This window comes from Panthera uncia, chromosome C2 (genome assembly GCF_023721935.1).
Source record: "Panthera uncia isolate 11264 chromosome C2, Puncia_PCG_1.0, whole genome shotgun sequence".
Lineage (NCBI taxonomy): Eukaryota > Metazoa > Chordata > Mammalia > Carnivora > Felidae > Panthera > Panthera uncia.
In genome coordinates this window covers 66813105-66836786 of record NC_064810.1, presented here as the reverse complement: position 1 = coordinate 66836786, position 23682 = coordinate 66813105, and the positions used below count along the sequence as shown (strand labels likewise).

Here is a 23682-nt window from a genome sequence, read left to right as displayed (position 1 = left end):
CCTAAATTCTTGAGGTTTCTCTCAGTTGGTCTTTTCCCTATAAATAAAGCCATGACTTAGCTTTCATTCAGTCAGTGTTAAAATGCCTTGGCCAATTTTATGCCAATAGCTTTTTGCTTTTTCCTAAGAATTTATTAAGTACAAATTATCTTGCCTCTTGCTAAACTATCTGGGAAGGATTATATGAGTTCTCAGTGTTATAAGTCTTACGACAACTCCCTATCAGTAACCAACACTTATGGACAGGGAAGTGAAAACATTATTATTTATAGATCTACAAAGACATCTGACTACACTTAGGTTCACTTGCCCGAATGACCAGACGAGATAGGTAACCGTACCTGATGGATTTCGTTATCACCTGGATGTATCAGAAAGTGAACTTCTTGTAAGGTTTTCAGCCATGCACTGCTACTAAATTTGAACACTTCTGAAAGGATTAGTTCAGCAAAAGTAGCTTTGGGAAAACTCAAATTTCCTGTTCCAATCATGGGAAATGTGATTGATGAAAAAGATAACTCTTCCATAGTTGTCAAACATTTCTTGATTATATTTGCCATGATCTGAAATGTACAAAATACATTTCTGTAAGTTAGGGCTTAAGCTGGTGAGAAATAGAGAGAGCTACAGCTCCAAAAACTCTGACTAGGGCTTCTCTGCTATTCTTGGCTTTGTCCGGGTCTGGGGTGTCAGAAAGGGAACCTAAGAGGGAAGAGGACATTCCAGGGAGATTCTAACTCATGCGGGAAGAAGGTTCCAATAGTATGGGAATGGTCACATAAACAATGGTGTCTTGATGCAATTAAAAGCGATGTTTATGAAGAGTTTCTAACAACACGGGGAAATGTTTAAGTAAAAAAAAGCAGGACTAAAAAAATGTTTGGAAGGGAGTCTCAACTAAGAAATAAGTATGCAGAAAATTGATTCAAAGGGATTACAATAAAATGTTCACCAAAGTTATCTCTAGATGGCTGGATTATAATTTTTATTTTTGTCTTTGTACTTCCTGTATTTTGTCCAATGTACATGTATTACTTTTATATTCTAAAAAAAAAGAAAGTGGAAGTTAAGCTGGGAATAGAGGTGAGAAGTCATCAAAAGAAGGGCAATGACCCTTCATCCTTTACCACAGCTCTAGCTGCATCTCTGTTATGCTGAAGGATCATTACACTAATTTTCAGATATCATTCTCGGAGAACCCCAAGGATTGTTACTACTTTCAAGGTCAGTTATACTGTAATAACTGGTAGCTGTGATGGACTGTTCATGGAATGTAATAAAGATTTCAGTAAATTGACAAGGCTCAGTCAATACCAGGGTTTCTCAACCTGGGCCAGAAAAGTCTGTGTTATGAAGGCTCATGTATGCTTTGTAGGAGGCTTAGCAGCATCCCTGGCCTCCACTTCCTAGCTATCAGTAGCCAGTGTAACAAGCCAAATGTCCCCTGGGGAATAAATTCACTTTGCTTGAGAACCACAGATCTAGATCCTGCCAGAAGATTACCAGAGCTATCAATGTAGCAGAGAACTAAGGATTTTCTCTACCTGCTGAGAAGACCCTGCTCCATTATCCCAGCCTGGTGCCACGACATGGAGCACAGCTTTGCAGTTCAGATTGCAGCCACTTGTCATGAATATGCTACCCACTTTCTCCTCTGTTCCCTGCCTGGTGGCATATAACTCTTCCTGGAGCTTTGGACCAGCTTTCTGCAAAAGAGACTGAGATAGTGGTCCTCCTCCAAGCTGAAGATTCATGGGAACAGTGTTGACAATGACATCGGCCTTAAGGAAAACAGCAACATGTTTGTTAGAGTTCCAATCCATAGTTATTAAGCACCTATGACTTGCCAAGTATTATGAGGTAATGCACAAGATACGTTTGTCTATCATACTGACCTCCCAGCCCTACCCTCAAGGGGCTTACAATCTGTTGTTAGTACTTAGGTATTGTAATGAGGTGAGCCCCAAAACTTAGAAATTAAGGAAATATATCACCCACTACTGTTAAGTTAACATACGATGAGTCAGAGTAGGGCTACGAAAATGAGCAAACAGAAAGGAGAGTCAGAATGAAAGGTAGAAGCGGAAACAGAAAGATAGCTAGACAGATGGAAACAAAAACAGAACTCTGAAAGAGACCACTGAGGAAGAAAGAGTATCTTTTAGGCTCGCAGGAACTGAGAGTAATTGTTCTGACTTGATTAACATACCTAAAGAAAGAATGGGTCCATCTGAAGGGCAGGGGCAGGGAGGGGGTGCAGATTCTGGTATACCCTAAAGGCCTAAACAAAGGAAGGTCATTGAAGTGAAGGTAGGCAGTGTCCACTCAAGCCATTCCAGGGGTATGGGGATCTCCAAAGCTTGCTGAGGCCATCCCCTTGGTGAGATGGGGTCATGACCTGATGCCGACAGATGTTAAATATTCAATTCATCCAATTCTATTTGTTCCTATTTTGTATTCAAATTTAGAGGGCAGAATGCTTTGCTCATGTGGATTTTGAGTAGTCTGGTTCCTTGGGAGCTCTTCTTCATTGTAAATTAAAAGGTGTATATGTCTTTGGGCCACATAACAGTTATATTTCTCACTATCATGGGTCCACCTCAGTCTTGTATGAGGTTAGTTAACATAAACTAATCTCAGGACCTGAGAAGCTTCCTGCAGGGAAAAGTCAGTGAGCCTTCCACAGGGCAGTTGGTTAAGCATCTGCCTCTTGATTTCAGCTCAGGTCATCGTCTTACAGTCCATGGGATTGAGCCCTACATTGGGCTCTGCACTGCTTGGGTTTCCCTCTCTCCCTCTCTCTACCTCTCTCTCTCTCAAAATAAATAAATAAACTAAAAAAAAAAAAAAAGTCATTAAGCTTTCCAAAAAAACAAGATTCAGCCCATTTTCACCCTGCTCCCTGGTTACTGATTCCTACACAGTTTGGGGAAGCAATATATTAACATGTAAAACAGCAAAATAGTCTTAATGTTTATATCAGTTCAAGATAATCAAAAGAAACTGTGTTAAAAATACAATTAGTAATTGCTATAGAATTTCAAAAAAAAGCAGGAATCCTTTAGACTGGACTGGTTAGTAGAGTCTTTACAAAGAGGATAAGGGATGAATCTGGGACAGGGGAAAAGAAGGCAGTAAGCATTCTAGGTGGGTAAATATTTAAGAACACACACAGAATTGCAAAAGGTCAGAAAGCAGTCCAATTTAGTGAATGGAGAGTATTAATGGTAAGAGACAGGACTGGAAAGAGATTTGGGGCCAGATGATGTAAGACTTCGTAAGCTCACATTTTTTTGGGCTTTATGCTGCAGGCAGTAGGGAGCACCTGATAAATATGCATCAAACAGCTATGGAGAGAACAGACAGGAGGGTGAGAGGGGTGACTGGGGGTGCTGAAAGACGAGTTGACTGTGGGAATGAAAAGGAAAGGGCATGTACAAGAGACAGTGTGCAAGGAGGCTGGGAAACCAGTTGGATAGAGAAAGGAACTCAGAGAAGAAAGATTTAAAGGGCTCCAAAGTTTATATGGCACCATCCAACCATGAGAATAGGTATCCTGACAGGGTTGGCGAGAGTTTATCAACAGACTATGTCATGAAAAGACCTCAGTTTCCTCATCTATAAGATGAGGGTATGTAATATCTGTCTCAGATTGTAGCACTGATTGGGTGAGGTAAACTTTCAAGTGGTCTGTCCTAAGTGGATAATGATGATAGCTATCATTTTTTGAGTCTTCACTATGTGCCAAGAAGGTGCTAAGTGCTTTGTGTGGATTATTTTACTTGACCTACCGCACAGGAACCCTAATATTGTCATCATCCATAATTACAGGTAAGGACACTGAGACATAAGGGGGAATGTTGACCAAGATCATTGGCTGGTCAGTGGTAAAGTGGGATTTGAACCCTGCCAGGACTAACTTTGGAGTTGGTCTGCATAACCACTACACTATGCCTTCTAGAGTGAAAAAGAAACTTCCTATACTTTTATGTGACCCAGTTGTTTTCTGGTCTGAGTATGCTCACCAAACAATCTCATAATAGGCAGCTACAGAGCTCTCTATTACCCACAGCCATGGCAATTAGCTTCCTCTTTGCAAATTAAATAATTATAATTCCAGTTTTATAAATAAGTCTTCTGAACTTGATTAGTGCCACCTTTCTGGGTAAAATTATAAGATTCAAATTTTCACCTTGAAGCTCTGAGTCAAGGTCCTGAAACCATGTGACAAAGAGAAGGACTCTAGCTACTCTAGAGAACATGAAGAAACTGGCTGGCTGCCTCCCTGCTGCTATCTCATTAGATGCAGCAAAAGCAAAGAATATTTCCAGTGGCTTATAATCCATGAGTCTCCAAATTTCTCAGAAGAATTCTCCTTTCATTAATCTTGAGTGTATGCCATCTGGTAAATATCAAGTGTCAAAATGGTGGAAACTACAGAATTCTGAAGAAGAATCCACATCAGTAAATCTCTTCATATTAGAATCACCTTGAATTCTTTTAAAAACTACTGATCCCTCCCCCCCACCACATACCTGACCAATTAAAATCAGAGTCTCTAGGGGTAAGTTCTTGGCATCTATAGTTTTAAAAGCTTCGCAGATGATTCGGATGTGCAGCCAGCACTGAGTATCATGGATGTCAACTACAGATGGGGTATAGTGCCTGCACCTCCTGCTAATTGGTGATTCCAAGGGGAGGGGAGGGGGAGCAATAGAAGGGGAGGCAGCAAAAGCCAGGCTGAGCATTTAGTACCTGTACTGGTAATCTTTATCCTTTCTCATTCTGCCTGTGTCTCAGAAAGTGCTCAGACAGGAGCAACAGGGTATTTGTGAAGGATAATATTATAATAGGATGTGTATATGTCCTCCCCATAAATGTCGATTGGAACAGGAGAATAAAAACAGAACTGGGTTGAAAATAGGTAAAGATAAGTTATAGAGAAATAAAAGAGGTGCATATGCACAGCCTGGTTTGTGATCAACTTGGATCTCTTCACATGAGAACACATGGAATGCAGGGGATGGTGAGTATAGCCCTGCTTGAACCTCGGGTGGGTTTAACTTCCCAAATTTATATGGTCTTCATCTTTGACCTTAAATCACAGAACCAGTTAATTAGACGCCATTGTTTCTTGATGGATTTACTAAATAGTACCACTTACCTGGAAATAAATAACATCTCCACTTATCATCACAAGCTTTAGACCTTCTTTGGTTTGGGTTGAGGCTATCACATGTCTGTTGGAAAGATCATTTTTCCAGCTGGCTTGGTCTCTTGACTGTGGAGAAAACAGTAAAAATAATTACCAGGCAATGCTATCTGGAGACTTTCCTCATAGGTGTCCAAACAGAACCTATTAGATTCATCATCTCTCTAACTCAACTCATAAGCCAACCCTAAGATTCAAAAGCAAATAATGTATTACCACAATGTATTTAACACTTCAAATGCCAGTGAGCTCTTTTACTTATTCCCCCAAGAATTCTAGCTTAGGAGAACCTGCTCATATCCCCTGGCTCTTACTATTTAAAGGCACTTGGGTCTTATTTCCAGCTGTATGTCTTTTCTTTCTTTCTTTTTTATTTTTTTAATGATATTTATTTATTTATTTTTGAGAAAGAGACAGAGTGGGTAAGAGAGGGGCAGAGAGAGAAAGAGAGACGACGGGGGGGGGGGGGGGGAGACACAGAACCTGAAGCAGGCTCCAGGCTCTGAGCACAGAGCCTGACACAGGGCTAGAACTCACGAAACTGTAAGATCATGACCTGAGCCGAAGTCAGACTGAGCCACCCAGGCACCCCTCCAGCTGTATTCCTTGTCAGAGGAGTTTCTGTAGTGCCAAAGCCTGCTTTGCTTGCAGGTGTAGCAGAGAGGAATTGCAGGTAAATTAACGAGCCCTCCCACCACCCCCTCTCAAGTCCTCATCCAATGATTGATAGGAGTTCCTGTAAAACCACCCCAGCAACCTTGCCTTCCAGGTAGGCCTCACTCTGAGTTTCCCCAGTGAGATTAGTGGTAATGGATTTGAAAACACACCATCAGTATCTTTTATTTCCCTATTTAGATCATTTGCACTTGAATCCTGTCTCAGGTTCTCTTCTGAGGGAACCCAAACTAAGAAACACCCCTTAGTTCTCCACAACAACGCATTTATAACTTGACTATTCATCAGTCATAGAATTTTAGAATTTAAAGGGTCATCACAGATCATCCAGTACAGAAACTTCATGGGGGGGGGAGGGGGTGACCGGTGTACAAAGAGATGAAACCACCTACTTAAAGTCAAATTATTAGCTGTAAGGACACAATCCTTGAATCTGCCCTTCACAGAATCTGCAAGAGGAGCTGATCTGCCTGATGGTATTGTCACACTTACCAATGGTAAAAACATGGGATACATCACCACCCCATCCCATAAACCTTGTCATCCACATCTGTCACAGACATTAATTGGTATCAACACTCTTTTTCAATCAATGCAGATAGTTTCAGAATCTTGCTCAACGCAGAGCTCCAGGCAACAACTGTCGTTTGATCAGAGGTAACCCATGAAATGAAATGTATTTTCCATGCCTGATCTAACTCAAAAAGGATGTGACTTTTCTTTGCTTAAAATAATCTTAGAGAATTTTCCACACTCTACTTTCTATAACAAATAGGAAACTCCAGAAGGACTGGAAATGGGCTTGAACAGTCCTCTTCACTTGATCAAGAATTTCATTTTTTATACTCTCCTGCATGTACTGTGGTATGTTTGCTGCAAGCATTATCAATGACCTCCCACCCTGGTGAGCGGTGGGATAAATGGGTATTAAGAAGGGCCCTTGTTGTGATTAGCAATAGATGTTATATGTAAATGATGAATTGCCTAATTCTACTCCTGAAACCAACATTACATTCTGTTAACTAACTAGAATTTAAATAAAAACTTGAAACAAACAAACAAACAAAAGAATGACCTCGATCTCCCACCCTGAGAATTCCTCGGGTATAGACTTTTTCAAAGCACTGATATGAAGACTAGAAAACCTTTCAGAAGAACCAGCCACATTCTCTATCAAATTTTTTTTCCTTTTCAATGTTATGATTGGTGTCTTGTGTTAAATTCTTTTCACATCCTACAAACAACCTGTTATTATGACCACTTCCTTGACTATATGAGACTCAGTTGAAGTCCTATCATCCTCTATGCTGTTTTTTATGTCTTCCCATACTGCTGGTTTCATATTCAACTCGGTGACTTTATATTTAAAGATGATATGGCAGAAGTTTTTGGAAATGTCCTCTTTCCAAGTCTTGATGACATTGATCTTTGTTCTTCTTTGAGTGAGTTCAGTGGTCGCAGACCTGAATGTTACCTCTAGCCTCTTACAGTTGACTTGGTGCCATGTTACCTCAGAGTGTCACCTTCCCCTTTTATAATTTATCATTCCAATCAGGCGATGCTTCTTCTGCATGATCTTCCATATGAGAGGATGCAGAGCCACCCAAAATGGTGCTAGCAACTTTCTCAGGGGCTTCTTTCCATATAAGGCTACGCCCAAAGTCACATAATATGGAAACACAGTAATGGGCCTTTCATTGAAGACAAGCTTTTTGGCCAAGTAGGTGTCCACCACTAAAAAAAGAAAAAGCAAAAGGTAGGTATTCAGACAAAATCTTTGGCACAAAAAGAAATCCTGGTACTAATGAGACTCTGCAATATAGTATATCTCCCTAAAATGGTACCACCACTGTCAGGCAGCTCAATGAAAGATGTGACATTCATGAATGCAATGGACCCAATTCGCACTGAATGAAATAGATCTATTCCATTCATGTTTACTTTGTAGTGAAGGTCTGTACAATTAATCTGGTATTCCCATTGACATTCATTACAATATTGGGGAGGTGATTTTTTTTCTGAAAAAACAAACAAACAAACTTGGCTCTTAAAGATTCAATAAATACAAACAATAATGCATGAGCAATTAAAAATGAACTGTTAGAAGTAAAGCCAATACCATTTTTAAAGGAATAGTTGTAATAGTCAAAAATAGTTAAAAACAAGTGCATGCTGTAATAAAAAAAATTCATAAAATTAGTTCAGATTCCCTAGAAGCAGAGCCTGAGATGAGGATTCATGTGAATTATTAAAGTTGTACCCTCAGGAAAAACCTGTAGGATGTGAGAGACAAAGACAGAGAATGTGGTTCAGGTTAAGCCTGGCTTCTGCTAATCCTGCAAGGAGCTCTGGAGTATATAAATTGCATTATGGTGTTATCCCAACCTTGAGACAGGGAGCTGGGTTTTAGAACCTCATACCAGTCAGTTATTGTCTACAGGTCATCCTGGTTGGGTGATGAATGTAAACTCCCAGATACCTCCAGTTCCCAGGCCTTTAGTCTCCTGAAGGCAATCTCTCTGGAGAAGGTTGTGAGTCCTTCACAGCAATACCTATAGCAGTTGAATTATGAAAGAACCTAATAAATAAAAGAGACCCCAGGACTTTTGGAGAAGCACCAAAAGAAAGGAAGGGCACTAAGAAAAGTCCAAAGAATAACTGCACAAGTTTGGGAGAAAGAAAGTGTGGCTTAGCAGCTAGTATAAAAACATCTAAGGGATTTCGGTTGACAGTAAATTCTGTATAAATCAACAGTGATGTAGCTGTGTTTAAGAAGGAAAAAAGGGGGCGCCTGGGTGGCTCACTCGGTTAAACAACTGACTCTTGATTTTGGCTCAGGTCATGATCTCACAGTTTCATGAGTTCGAGCCCCGCATTAGGCTCCGTGCTGACAGTGCAGAGCTTGCTTGGGATTCTGTCTCCCTCTCTCTGCTCCTCCCCAACTCGTGGTATCTCTGTCTCTCTCAAAGTAAAAATAAATGTAAAAAAAAAAAAAGAAAGAAGAAGAAAAGAAAAAAAGTCACCAAATGCTGGGAAGCACATGGAGCAGTAGGAACTCTCATCCATTGCTGATGGGAATGCAAAATGGTACAGCCACTTTGGAGACAGTCTGGCAATTTCTTACAAAACTAAACATACTTTTACCATATGATCCAGCATTTGTACTTTATGGTATTTATCCAAATAACTTGAAAACTTATGTCCACACAAAACCTGTAAATGAATGTTTATAGTAGCAATATAGCTTTATTCATAATTGCCCAAACTTGGAAGTAACCAAGGTGTCCTTCAATAAATGAATGGATACATAATGGATATGATGCCTCCATAAAACAGAATATGATTCAGAGATAAAAGAAATGAGCTATGAAGCTACAAAAAGGCATAGAGGAAATATAATGCCTGTTGCTAAGCAAAGGAGCCCATCTGAAAGACTACATATTATATGATTCCAACTACATGACATTTTTGAAAAGACAAAACTGTGGAGACAGTAAAAATATCAGTGGCTGCTTGCAGTTTGGAGGAGGAAGGGAAGGGTGAATAGGTGAGCACAGGGGATTTTCAGGGCACTGAAATTATTCTGTATGAAACTATAATTGAGGACACATGACATTATGCATTTGTCAAAACCCAGAGAAGCATCCAACACTAAGAGTGAGCTCTAATGTGATGGAATTTAGTTAATAATAATGTAGCAATATGCTTTCATCAATTGTAGCAAATGTACCACACTAATGCAAGATGTTAATACTAGGGAAAACTAGGGGTAGGAGGAATTCTCCTTACTTTCTGCTTAATTTTTCTATAAACCTAAAATTGTTCTAAAAATAAAGTCCATTCATCTTTAAAAGGGTAGTAATGAGATTTGAGGCTATAATTAAAAAAAAAACAACATAGTAACAAGAATATGTATGGTGAATAAATAACCCTATTCTACTTTTGACTGGTAAAAATAGGCAATACCTGGGGTATGGTACTTAGTTTAAGGTGCCAAACATTGCAAAGGGATTATGAAAACTAGCTATGGTGTTCTGAAGAGGGAAACTGATGCTGTAAAAGGATTCAAAACCACATCACATGAGGATATATAAGAGGAACTGAATATATTTAACTTGCAGAAGTACAGATAATAAGTAGATGAAGGGAGCTGCACGTAATAGTTGTCATTAAACATTTGAAGGGTTATCTTATAAAGGATTTATTTCTACAACTTTAAAAGGAATAACAAGGACTAATAAGTAAAACATATTTGGGCTTCATATGCTGCTAAATTTTTTTAATAATTAGAACTGTCCTAAGGAAGAATGGGTCAACTTGGGGGACAATGAGTTCCCAGCCAAGCAGAAGATGGACCATCACTTAGGGATGTGATTTTACATCTAAGACAACCATTTTTCTTTTTGCGGGGGCAGGGGAGATTTTTCTCTAAATTAAATTCATTAGCCTATTTCTTTTCCTTCCTTCTTTCCTTCCTTCCTTCCTTCCTTTTTTTTTTTTAGAGAGAAAGAGAGCACACAGGTGTGCAGGAGTGATGGGGGGCAGAGAGAGAGGGAGAAAAATAATTTGCTGTGGGGCTCCATCTCATGACCCTAAGATCTTGACCTGAGCCGAAATCAGGAGTTGGATGCTTAACCGACTCAGCCACCCAGGTGCCCTGACTAGCCTATTTTCAAATACATGTTACCCAGTAGAAATAGTTTATTACAGTACTTTTATGTCAGAGGTGATAACAGTATCAGAATGAAGGACACCGAACTATTCAAACATCGCTTAATAATAGCACTTTATCCTGTAGCAGCTGAGACCTACATTTATCTAGAACACAATTCATATCTATTATTTCCCATCAAATTAGTAACTTATGCTTTCCATTCTTTCCTAATTTGATAGTTATAATAACTTTATTTATTGAATACCTGGTTTGTGTCAGGCAGTGTACAAATATTATCCTACTTAATCTTCATAACGACCCTGTGAGATAGGTTTTATACCCATTTTAAATGAGGAAACAGAGTAAGGAAGTGACATTGCTATCACTATCCAGCTAGTAAATTCTAGAATTTAAATACGTATCTTTGGGATTCTAAAGGCCAGTGATGCTCTATTTCTATATAGAAGGCTTAGGAGTGACAATCTGGCTAGAAGTAGGGGGCAGTATGTGGAACTTGTCTTAAAGCTGTATTTCCTTGGATTGTGTAAGTAAGATGGCACCAATGATCCCTGATAATCATGCCTTTCTATAACTTCCTTCCATCTTGTATCAAAGTTGGTCTCTGTGACCAACAGAATATGGCACAAGTGATGCTGTGTCACTTCTGACGCTAGATGACAAAAGGCACTATAGCCCTTGCCCCCTCCCCTGCCACCCTCTCTCTCTCAGATAACTCAGTCTGGGGGCAGCCAGCTGCCACATCACGAACAACCCTATGGAAAGGCCCTCAAGGCAGGGAAGTGAGGCCTCTGGCAGCAGTTATGTGAGTGAGCCTAGAAGAAACTCTCCAGTCCCCATCAAGCCTTCAGATAACTGCAGCCCCAAATAACAGGTTGATAGCAACCTCATGAGAGATCCTTATCTGGAATCACCCAGTTAAGCTGCTCCCAAATTCCTCACCCTCAGAAAGTAGGATAATAAATGGTTGCTATGTAAAGCCACTAAATTTGGTATGGAGCAATAGAAAACTAACACAGACCGTATGCTTATTTAGGATGGCTTGAAGAGGCAGGCTGGTGGAGACAGAGGAGATAAGGTTAAAACCCCTACCCCCTAATCCTTTGTGTCAAAGTCATTGCTGAATGCCAACCTCTGATAACTATGCAACAATATGAATTTTAAGGGTCTTAACAAAAAAATATAAACAACAACAAAAGCCTCAAAACCCAACCAAACAAAAACAAAACAGAATATAATAGAAAACAGAGTATAACGGTTCCTTAGCAAGAAATGCATGTTGCGGCAAAACTTTTTTTCCAAATTGCAACAAATGTTTTTGTTTTTACATAAGGTATGGGTTGAGATATAAAATACCTATTTTTATTGTGCCCCATGGTTTACAAAAAGTTTGTAAAATGCTGCACTACACCCTATATCACTCTGCCTCTCCTGATGGCTTCTTTAGCTCACAATGGTTGGAGTGCAGACTCAGGCTTTTAGCTAACCCAACTTGCACATTATCTCGAGACATTGACTGTGCTTAGCCACTAGCCATTTACCAGAGTATAACCATAATTAACTGTTAAAAAAAAAAAAAGCTCTTCAGATGTCAACACTAGCTAAGGACTAGGTGACAAGTATGCAAGAGAGATGGGACCTTCATATTTTGCAACTTTGAGAGGTTAGTATGAGTCCTAAGAATTACACCGTTTTAAATGTAGACGTCTGCCAGGTGAGGGATACCCACACTAAACATTTGTCTTCTCATAAAGTGCCAATTAAAAATGTCCAGTGGTGTGGGGTGCCTGAGTGGCTCCAATGGTCAGGTGTCAGACTTCAGCTCAGGTCGTGATCTCACGGTTCGTGGGTTCAAGACCCATGTCGGGCTCTATGCTGACAGCTCGGAGCCTGGAGCCTGCTTCAGATTCTGTGTCTTCCTCTCTCTGCCCCTCCCACGCTCGTGCTTTGTCTCTCTCTGTCTCAAAAATAAATAAACATTAAAAACAATGTCCAGTGGTATCAATTCATTGCTATATGAAGAATCAGATATTATTTCAGTCTAGTCCTAAGACTATTAGCTTCTTAAACCACTATTGAAAGTTAAGCTCCTTTTCTTTCTAGAGAGGATCTCAATTTTTGGCTTTCCTGCTTGACTGGTTTCCTTCCAAGCTATGTGAGAAAGATCCTAATTTTTGCTTCTCTTCTCTTGACCTCATTCATTTCCATCCCCCAGCCTTCTATCTCCACCTACAGTTTCAGGGATATTTTTTGGCTTTAGCAACTCTTCCTAAGGATCATAGTTAGGAGGGGATGTGCAGGTGAAATATGGCCATTAATAATGGTATTTATTTAGTCATATTATCTAAAATATAAACTACTCTGTGGCATAAGCTCTTTGGGAGTTTGTTACTACCTTTAAAATGGTTCATTTAATTTTCCAAATTCTTATCATGCTCTTTGAGAAGTGATCAGATTATGAATACATCTTGAAGCTAGAGTGAACAGGATTTCCTAAGACTAGGTGTGGGATATGAGAGACTCCCAGGTTTTGGCCTGAGCAAAAAATGATGAGTTTTTGGGGTTAAGTGTGGGGGCGGGTGGGGGGGAGGGGGGGGAAAGAGGGCTGGAGCCAATGACCAAGAAAGAATTCTTGAAGACGTCTTCAGTGCAAAAGGTGATGTTATTAAAGCACAGGGACAGGACCCATAGGCAGAAAGAGCTGCACTGGGGTTGTGAAGAATGGCTGGTTTTATACTATTGAGTTGGGGACGTAAAGTCAAAAGGGAGGTCTCCAGAGGGACTTTGATATGCTAAAGAGGACTCCTAAGATACCTGAGGCCTTGCTATTGTCAAGCTTTGTTTTCCCTCTACTAAGGCATTAACATTAGGATGGTAGGGGGTTCCAGGAGAAATGCTACACTCTGTATTTGCCTTAAGTATTTGTCAATGGGCTGCCACTTATGAGGATATTCAATTTTACCTGCCATTTTCTTCTTGCCTTTGTTTCCCATATCACTACTGAGGGGTGATGCTGGGGCTCCAGGAAACAGAGTCTATAGGTTTCTGGAGATTAGTCTATTGACAAGATTGCCTTTTTCTTGTAATTTACCAAGATATTTGTAAACTGATGGAGACCCACGTCCTATATGACTGTGGTTTCTATCAGTTAGTCATTTGTTTTCTTTCCTCTCCTTTGTCCTAGGGTAGCCAGCAGTGCCTGAGGAATATCACACATGTCCCACCTAGGGTGTGTGTGTGGTGTGTGCTAGTCTGTATTTTGCCCTCAGCCTGCCTCAAGCTCCCTCATCACTAGGAGGATGGAACTGCTATCAACTGAGATGGGAAAGCCTGTGGATAATGCAGGTTGGTGGCATAAGGTGAGAAGGACTGGGAGTTTTGTCTTGGACATGTTATATTTATGTCACATACTTTTAGGCAACCAGGTGAATAGGTCTACTAGCAGTGAAAACTGACATTGGAGTTTATGAGAGAGTCTTGACTGGAGACATGAATTGAAAGTCATGGATACATAGACAGTATTTAAAGCCACCAGATCTCCAAGGAACTGAGTGTAGACAAAAAGAAGTAAAGAACCGAGCTCTAAATTAAAAGTTGAAGAAAAGGTAAAATGAAGGAAGAATGAGAATTAGCAGCTACCGAGGTGGGAGAACAAAGTGTGGCATCCTAGCAGCAAGTGAACAAAGTGCACTTAGAAGGAGAGAGTTATTTATCATTGAGTCAAATGCTATGAAGAGATCAAGTAAAATTAAGCCTGAAAACTGGTTCGTGAATTTAGTTTAGGAGGTCATTGCTGACCTTGACGAGAGCAATTTTGATGGAATAGTGGGGGTAAAGCCTCCTCTCGGATGGATTTGAGAAAGAGTAAGAGGAGAGAAAATGGGGATGAGTAATGACAAACTCACCTGAGAAATTTTTCTGCAAAGGGAAACCAAAAATGAAGCAGTAACTGCAGAGAAATTGAGGTCAAGAGAAGTTTTTGTTTTCTGTTTTTTTTTTTTTTTTTTTTTTTTTTTACTGCACAAAAAACAATTCTTTCATCTAGGTCTTCACAAAGACCTATTCAAAGCCTTGAGTTAATTCATGGCATATTCCAGTAAGAATGGGTGGCTTTGATGGTTTTCCTAACCACTTGTGTGGCTTCTAATTTGACTTCATTTGTGCATGAAATGGTTAATAATAACTGTAAAGATTTAGAAAGAAGAGAATCAATTACCTTGGTAGTCAGAAAACTCAACCAGGGCTGAACTCTTCTCTGGGAAAAGCTGTGCATTTGTTACTCCTTCTCCTCCATTTGTGGGGTTTTCCAAGAAAATTGTTATGTAATTTTATCAACATGAGGTGGCAGATTTTCAATCCTAATGGTTCTTGTCAGTTCCAGAAGTCTTGGGAAAATCTGAAATTGCTGAATTCTATAGTGTCTGACACAAACATTAACAAATGCCTTGTCATCTACAAATAAAAATCAGTTTATTGGTACTATAATCTCATTTCATGGCAAAAGAAAACAGATTTTAAATAGTAACTTGATTTAGAGGCCATAACTAAGAATTAAAATTTAGATACTATATTTCTACATAAAGTTAAATTTCACAGTATCAACTTCAACCTATCCCACGTTGCTTACTGAGAATGCATGAGTGCACACTGGCCTCCACTTAAGACCATTTTGGGAACATGTATCAACAGCTATCTCTCTAAATGAAATCAAGTATGTGCAGCCATTGTGTAAGCTGATAATAATAATGATTATAATATGATATTGTTTCTTCACTCTAATTTCTCTCTGCCCCCCCCCCCCCACCAATTTCACCATATCTTGGTCTCTATTTGGACATGTCATTGTCATAAGAATAAATTTGTTTATGCTCATAGGAAATTTGAGGGCATAGTCACAGTGGTTAAGAAAATACACTCAGGGGGTGCCTGGATGACTCAGTCAGTTGCGTGTCCAACTCTTGATTTTGGCTCAGGTCATGATCCCAGTGTCAAGGGATCGAGCCCTGTGTCAGGCTCTGTGCTGAGCATGGAGCCTACTTGGAATTCCCTCTCTCTTTCTCACTCTCTCTCTCCTTCTGCCCCTCTCCCCTGTTCATGGTCTCTCTCTAAAGTAAAAAAAGGAAAGAAAAAAAATACACTCAGAAGTCAGAATATTACTAGCGGTGTGACTGTGACCAAATCATTTAATTCTCTCTAAACCTAGATTTCTTTATCTGTAAAATGGCAGTAATAACAGTACCTATCTCATAGTGCTATATGTTTTAAGAAGAAGCAAGTAAAAATTTAGCACAGTGCTTAGCATAGAGCAAAGCACTTGATAAATGCTAGTTATTAGGAGTACCGGAAATAATAATACATAATCCTTTGCAATTGTCTTACTGGGAGTTAGAAAGAGCACAACTTTTAAACAAAACCCACTGTGAGATGTCTAGAATCTCAAAGTAGGATACAAACACAATTCGCAAATGAAAGGTTAAAAGATATTGTCTGTCTTACCAGTATTTTTGAGAAAAGTTATGACAGCAACTTTAATATTGGGTATTATTTCCACCCTGAAGTCACCATTGGCTTCTGACCGGCCACTAATCAACTCCACAAGCAAGGAGAGCACATTCTCAGGCATGGTGTCTTAGATATTGTGAAATACAATCAAAATGGAGGCTTGTAAAGGGTATTTTGAAAACTCCTCTATTTCATCCTCTTCCATTTCATCCATTTTATCCACTCTTCTGAAAAGTATTACTTTTATACTGAGGTCTTCCAACTTAGCAATTTTTAAGGAGACAGATATGTTTAAGATGTTAGAAAGGCTTTGGCCTTTATATTACTTTCTGATGTTTTGGAAGAAAATAGATTTCACTCATTGCCTTATAAGAAAGAAAGAAAGAAAGAAAGAAAGAAAGAAAGAAGGCAAGGAAAGAAGAAAGAAAGGAAAGAAGGAAGGAAGGAAGGAAGGAAGGAGGAAATAAAGGAAAAGAAAATAGTAACTCTGGCTAAATGATCATGTAAAATTAAATATTATTCTTTGTAAGGTCAGATCTTCTCACCAAATCACAAGGAAAAAAAAAAACCACACAAACATGACAATAAATGATGGTGCTCATCCACTGACATAAATTACTAGAGCTATAACTTGTTACTGAAAAGAAAGAAGTTCCTGTTACTGCATAATGAAAGGGCAATCTACAGATAACCAAAGTACAAAAATACTACACATTCACAAAGAAGACTGGGTATGGGGTAGACATTTATGGGGAGAATAGAGACTATTGCTTTCATTTTTCACTGTTTTTAACCCTTGAAAGAGAAATAAAGGAACTTTAAGCATGATAAAGAGGCTTACTCTGAACTCAGAAGTTAACAGTATTCACAGTGAAGAAACATGACAGTCACTCTCCTTAGAAATGTGAAAAACAAAATAAAACAAAAACTAAAAATGTGCTCCGTTACCACTTCTATTTTTGATATATTTTTCAGAATTCTTCCTGGTCATCAAAATAAGGTGGTGAAAAGAAATGAGGATAAATATAGAAAGGAAAAGATATCCAAAACAGTCATTCTTTATAAATACTACAACCACATATTATGAAAAAATTTTAAAATCATCAACACCATGAAGACAATGAAAAGACAATCCATAAAATGGGAAAAAATATTTGTAAATCAGAGTTGATAAGGGACTCGTATCTAGAATATATAAAGAACTCTTACAACTCAATAATAAAAAAGCAAATAATCCAATTTAAAAATAGGCAAAGGATTTGAACAGATACCTCTCCAAGAAAGATATATATATGGCCAATAAAGACATAATAAAATGTTCAATTGTTAGTCATTAAGAAAATGCAAATCAAAACTGCAATGATGTACTACTCCACACCCACTAGAATAACTAAAATTTAAAAAGACAGACAATAACAAATGTTGGCAAGGATGTGGAGGAATTGGAACCCTCATACCTTGACAAACCCTCATACCATGGGACTATAAAATGATACGATCACTTTGGAAAATACTTTTGCAGTTCCTCGAAAAGTTAGAATTACCTTATGACCCAGACATTTTACTCCCAGATAAGAATATACCCAAGAGACATGAAACCTATGCCCGCACAAAAACTTGTTCACAAATGCTACGGAGAGAATGTGTGCCCCCAAATTTCAGGTGTTAAAAATCCTAAATCCTTGGGGCACCTGGGTGGCTCAGTTGGTTAAGCGTTCGACTTCAGCTCAGGTCATGATCTCACAGTCTTGAGTTTGAGCCCTGCATCAGGCTCTGTACTGAGAGCTCAGAGCCTGGAGCCAGCTTCGGATTCTGTGTCTCCCTCTCTCTCTGCCCCTCCCCTGCTCATGCTCTGTCTCTCTCTGTCTCAAAAATAAATAAAAACATTTAAAAAAATTTAAAAGATACCAACATGATAAATTATAAAATTTGACAAAATGGAAGCAAATATAACTTAAAAAACAAGATAATACCAAATGAAATGATAAGGGACTTTGGCCTGCTACACTTTAAAATGCATCTTTCCACAGCCTGGAACAAAATATTTGCAAAAGACAGAACTGATAAAAAAAAAAAAAAGCTGTTATCCAAAAATATAAAGAACTCTTACAATTCAACAATAAGAAAACAACCTGATTTTAAAATGGGCAAATATTATCATCCAACAGTGTATCACTGAACATTTTAGGTAAATAATACTCAAATATCAATCAATAGCCTCTGCCAGTGATGAGTGATTTACCATGTCTACGATCCTAGTTGCCTTCTTCTCTTCTAGGAGTAATTAATCTGAGTATGACAACTTAGTTTAGGCCAGAACACTAAGACATTCAATCTAATGGACTTAAATTAATTAAATAAGATTTTGACTCATCATCAGGGAAATACAAATCAAAACCACAATGAGACACCACCTTACACCTGTCAGAATGGCCAACATTAACAACTCAGGCAACAATAGATGTTGGCGAGGATGTGAAGAAAGAGGATCTCTTTTGCATTGTTGGTGGGAATGCAAGCTGGTGCAGCCATTCTGGAAAACAGTATGGAGGTTTCTCAAAAAACTAAAAATAGAACTACCCTACAACCCAGCAATTGCACTACTAGGCATTTATCCAAGGGATACAGGTGTGCTGTTTCGAAAGGACACATGCACCCCCATGATTATAGCAGCACTATCAACAATAGCCAAAGTATGGAAAGAGCCCAAATGTCCATCAATGGATGAATGGATAAAGAAGATGTACTGTATATATACAATGGAGTATTACTCTGCAATCAAAAAGAATGAAATCTTGCCATTTGCAACTATGTGGATAGAACTGGAGGGTATTATGCTAAGTGAAATTAGTCAGTCAGAGAAAGACAAAAATCATATGACTTCACTCATATGAGGACTTTAAGAGACAAAACAGATGAACATAAGGGAAGGGAAACAAAAACAATATAAAACAGGGAAGGGGACAAAACATAAGAGACTCATAAATATGGAGAACAAACTGAGGGTTACTGGAGGGGTTGTGGGAGGGAGGATGGGCTAAGTGGGTAAGGGGCACTAAGGAATCTACTCCTGAAATCATTGTTGCACTATATGCTAACTAATTTGGATGTAAATTAAAAAAAATAAAAAATAAAATAAAAAAATAATAATATTATGGGGGAAAAAAAGAATAGATGATGTTATAGGAAGTATACCAGAAATTCTGGATATAGTAACTTTATTCATAACTGCCAAAACTTCGAGGCAACTAAGATGTTCTTCTACAATAGGTAAATGGATAAATAAACATTGGTACAGCCAGACAATGGAATATTATTCAGTGCTAAAAATAAATGAGCTCTCAAGCCATTAAAAACATGGAGGAAACTTTGGGGCGCTTGGGTGGCTCAGTCGGTTAAGCGGCCGACTTCGGCTCAGGTCATGATCTCGCAGTCCGTGAGTTCGAGCCCCGTGTCAGGCTCTGTGCTGACAGCTCAGAGCCTGGAGCCTGTTTCAGATTCTGTGTCTCCCTCTCTCTGACCCTCCCCCATTCATGCTCTGTCTCTCTCTGTCTCAAAAATAAATAAACATTAAAAAAAAAATTAAAAAAAAACATGGAGGAAACTTAAATGTATATTACTATGTGAAACAAGCCAAATCTGAAAAGGCTAACAAATGATTCCAACTAAATAATGTTTTGGAAAAGCCAAAACTATGGAAACAGTAAAAAAAAAAAAAAAAAAAAAAAAAATAAAAATAAAAAAAAAAGCAGTGGGTACTGGAGATTAGAGGAGAGGGAAAGATGAATAGCAGAGTACAGAAGATTTTTAAGGCAGTGAAACTCTTTTGTATGGTACCATAATGGTGGATATATGTTACTAAACATTTGTCAAAAATCATAGAATGTAGTATACCAAGAGTAAACTCTAATGTAAACTATGAACTTTGAGTGATAATAACATGTTAATGTAGACTCACCAATTGTAACAAGTGTACCACTCTGGTGTGAGATGTTGATAGTGGGGGAAATTGAGGGGGGCCAGGTGGTATATGGGAACTTTCTGTATCCTCTGCCCAATTTTTAAAAATGTATCTTTAAGTAGTAATTATAAAGCTAAACAGTTCTAAATTAAGAATAGATGATGTGATGCAGGCAAAAATCTCTGATCTTGGCTGCAGCAACTTCTTACTCAACATGGCTCCGGAGGCAAGGGAAACAAAAGCAAAAATGAACTACTGGGACCTCATCAAAATAAAACACTTCTGCACAGTGAAGGAAACAATCAGCAAAACTAAAAGGCAACCAACAGAATGGGAGAAGATATTTGCAAATGACATATCAGATAAAGGGTTAGTATCCAAAATCTAGAAAGAACTTATCAAACTCAACACCCAAAAAACAAATAATCCAGTGAAGACATGGGCAAAAGACATGAAGAGACACTTCTCCAAAGAAGACATCCAGATGGCCAACCAATGCATGAAAAAATGCTCAACATCACTCATCATCAGGGAAATACAAATCAAAACCACAATGAGATACCACCTTACACCTGTCAGAATGGCTAACATTAACAACTCAGCCAACAACAGATGTTGGCAGGGATGCGGAGAAAGAGGATCTCTTTTGCATTGTTGGTGGGAATGCAAGCTGTTGCAGCCACTCTGGAAAACAGTATGGAGGTTCCTCAAAAAACTAAAAATAGAACTACCCTACAACCCAGCAACTGCACTACTAGGTATTTACCCATGGGATACAGGTGTGCTGTTTCGAAGGGACAGTTGCACCCCCATGTTTATAGCAGCACTATCAATAATAGCCAAAGTATGGAAAGAGCCCAAATGTCCATCAATGGATGAATGGATAAAGAAGATGTGGTATATATAATACAATGGAGTATTACTTGGCAATCAAAAAGAATAAAATCTTGCCAATGCAACTATGTGAATGGAACTGGAGGGTATTATGCTAAGTGAAATTAGTCAGTCAGAGAAAGAACAACCCATATACCGGGCGCCTGCATGACTCAGTCAGTTAAACATCCAACATCGGCTCAGGTCATGATCTCACGGTTCATGAGTTGGAGCCCCGCATCGGGCTCTGTGCTGGCAGCTTGAAGCCTGGAGCCTGCTTCAGATTCTGTGTCTCCCTCTCTCTCTGCCCCTCCCCTACTCACACTCTGTCTCTCTCTCTCTCTCAAAAATAAGCGTTGAAAAAATTTAACACAATTTTTTAAATGTTAATTTTAAACACTCTAAAAGTAATAGAATAAAGGTTCTATACTTATATATTTCTATAAATACATAATATATAAATATATATCTATAATCTACAATGTAATATCTATATATAATGTGATATCTGTAATCTATAATCTGTAATATTATTAATTTATATATAGATTCTATATTTATATATTTATAAATGCTTGTAAATATAAGAACATTTACTCTACATCATTTGGAGTGACAAACAAATAGATTCATTAAGAGGAATTAATAATCCTAAGTATGTGTACAGCTAATAATAGATTTTTAAAATATATGAAGCCCAAACTGATAGAACTTCAAGGAGAAATAAATCTGTAATTATACTTGGGGATTTCAGCATCCTTTCTCAATTACTGATAGTACAACTAGTCATAACATAAGTAAGGATATGAGGACTTGAACAACACTTTCAACCAACCTAATCTAACTGACATCAATAGAACACTTAACCCAATGACCACAGAATTTATCAAGATAGCCATATTCTGTCTAGAAAACAAATCTCAGTATATAAATTTAAAAGGATTCAAATAACACAAGCATGTTCTTTAACCACTGTGAAATTAAATTAGAAAGCAATAGCAAATTAGTGATAGTTCCAGCTCTGTGGATGAAAATCAACTGCCTTATGCTAAGTGGAAGAAGCAAGGCTCAAAAGACTATGTGCTGTACGGTTCCACTTATATGACATTCTGGAACTATCAGCACCAAAATCTGACCAGTATTTGCCAGGGACTCACCTTGAGTGAGCTTGATTCCAAAGGAACTGGTGGGAATTTTCAGGGGTGATGAAACTCTTTTTTCTATCTTTCTGTCTTTGTATCTTTTATACCTTGTGGTTGCTACACGATTGTGTACATTTGTCAAAACACAGACTGTACACTAAAAATTATAAATTTGCTGTATATAAATTGTACCTCAATTTTAAAAATGAAAGGATGTCAATAGCGTTCATATACACAAATTGAAGATATAATGAATGAAAAATCTCATTTACAATAGCAAAAAAAAAAAAAGAGATAAAGTATTTAGGAACAAACTTAACAAATATTCTATGTAAAAAAACTATAAACACTCTTTAAAGACACAAAAGTAAACCCAAACAAATGAAATTATATCCTTTGTTCTTGATTAGAACATCTCAACACTATCTCAAGATGTCAGTTGTCTGTAATTTATAAGCTTAATGCAAATCCAGTACAAATCCCAATGAGCTTTTTTTTTGACACTGATCATAAATCAGAAGTCAATCCTAAAGTTTATAAGATAAGCACATAAGAATAGCTAGGAAAACAGCAGGAAGGAAGAGCTCTTAAGGGAGCTAGCCCTGATATTAAAATATATAACAAAGCCTCTCTGCAGCAGATGAATAAACATGTCAATGGAATAAAACAGAAGTTCTAGAAACAGCCAAAGTACGTATAAAAATCTGGTATATGATAAATGTTGTATCTCAAGTTACTGAAGCAGTGCTAATCTTTTTAATAAATAGTGCTGGGACAAGTGGATACCCATTTGGGAAAAAGATAAAAGTTTTATCCATTCCTCAAATCATAAACAAGAATAAACTCCAAATGTATCAAAGATCTAAATGTAAAAAATAAAGCATTACAAATAAAATGCGTGACTATAACCTGGGCGATGAGGAAAGCTTTTAAAATATGCCCCAAATTCCAAATGCAATAAAATAAAAGATTGGTAAATTTTCCTATAAAAATAAAAACCGTTTGCATGGGGGGGAAAAGCCACCATAAGCAAACTCAGAAGACAAATGAAAGGTAATAGTTATAACATTAGTGATAACATTATTATCACAGATAAAAGATTAATATCCCTGATTGATAAGGAACTTTTGAAATTTGAGAGCAAAGAGACCAAAGATTCCCAGGAAAATGATGCCCGACACTCTACTCTCTTCCGAAACAAGTCGCGGCGGTAAGCTCCTCCCTAGGAAGAGAGGGTTCGAAGGCCCAGCGGTCTTCCGCGACGCCTGGTGCTGCTGTGTCGCGCGCCGCCCTCCGCACCCCCGCCCGTGGCGCCCCTCACCATCCTCCCGGAGGAAGGGGGCCAGGAAGCGGGTCGGGCTGCCGGGCTCCCCGCCGACCTCGGCCTCCCGGCCTCCCGGCCTCCCGATCGCTTGGGCTCTGTTCGCACAGCCACAAGTTGGTGCTCAAGTTCTTCGCGTGTCCGGGCCCGGAGAAGCACAGCGCAGCTCTCCCCAGCTTCGCCGGTCCACTGTCACCACCCCGGACCCACCCAACCGGCGTGTGCCTTTTCTTTCACTTTCTTTTCTGTGAAAAGCACTTCTGCCTTCCTTGCGGTCTTGAGGTTGCGAACAGCTGCCTAAAGATTATATCATCCATTGGGGAC

General features: G+C 38.6%; 1 protein-coding gene across 1 annotated transcript; it reads right to left on the bottom strand.

Annotated features, from left to right (window-relative positions):
* Positions 1–139: 139 nt before the first annotated feature.
* On the bottom strand, positions 140–23682 carry LOC125921016 (protein mono-ADP-ribosyltransferase PARP15-like). Its single transcript, XM_049628289.1, has 4 exons — positions 23359–23682; positions 5165–5281; positions 1545–1781; positions 140–563 (listed from the first exon to the last, which is right to left on the bottom strand). Exons 1-4 carry the CDS (start codon positions 23359–23361, stop codon positions 303–305), a joined length of 618 nt encoding a protein of 205 aa, XP_049484246.1. The 5' UTR covers positions 23362–23682; the 3' UTR covers positions 140–302.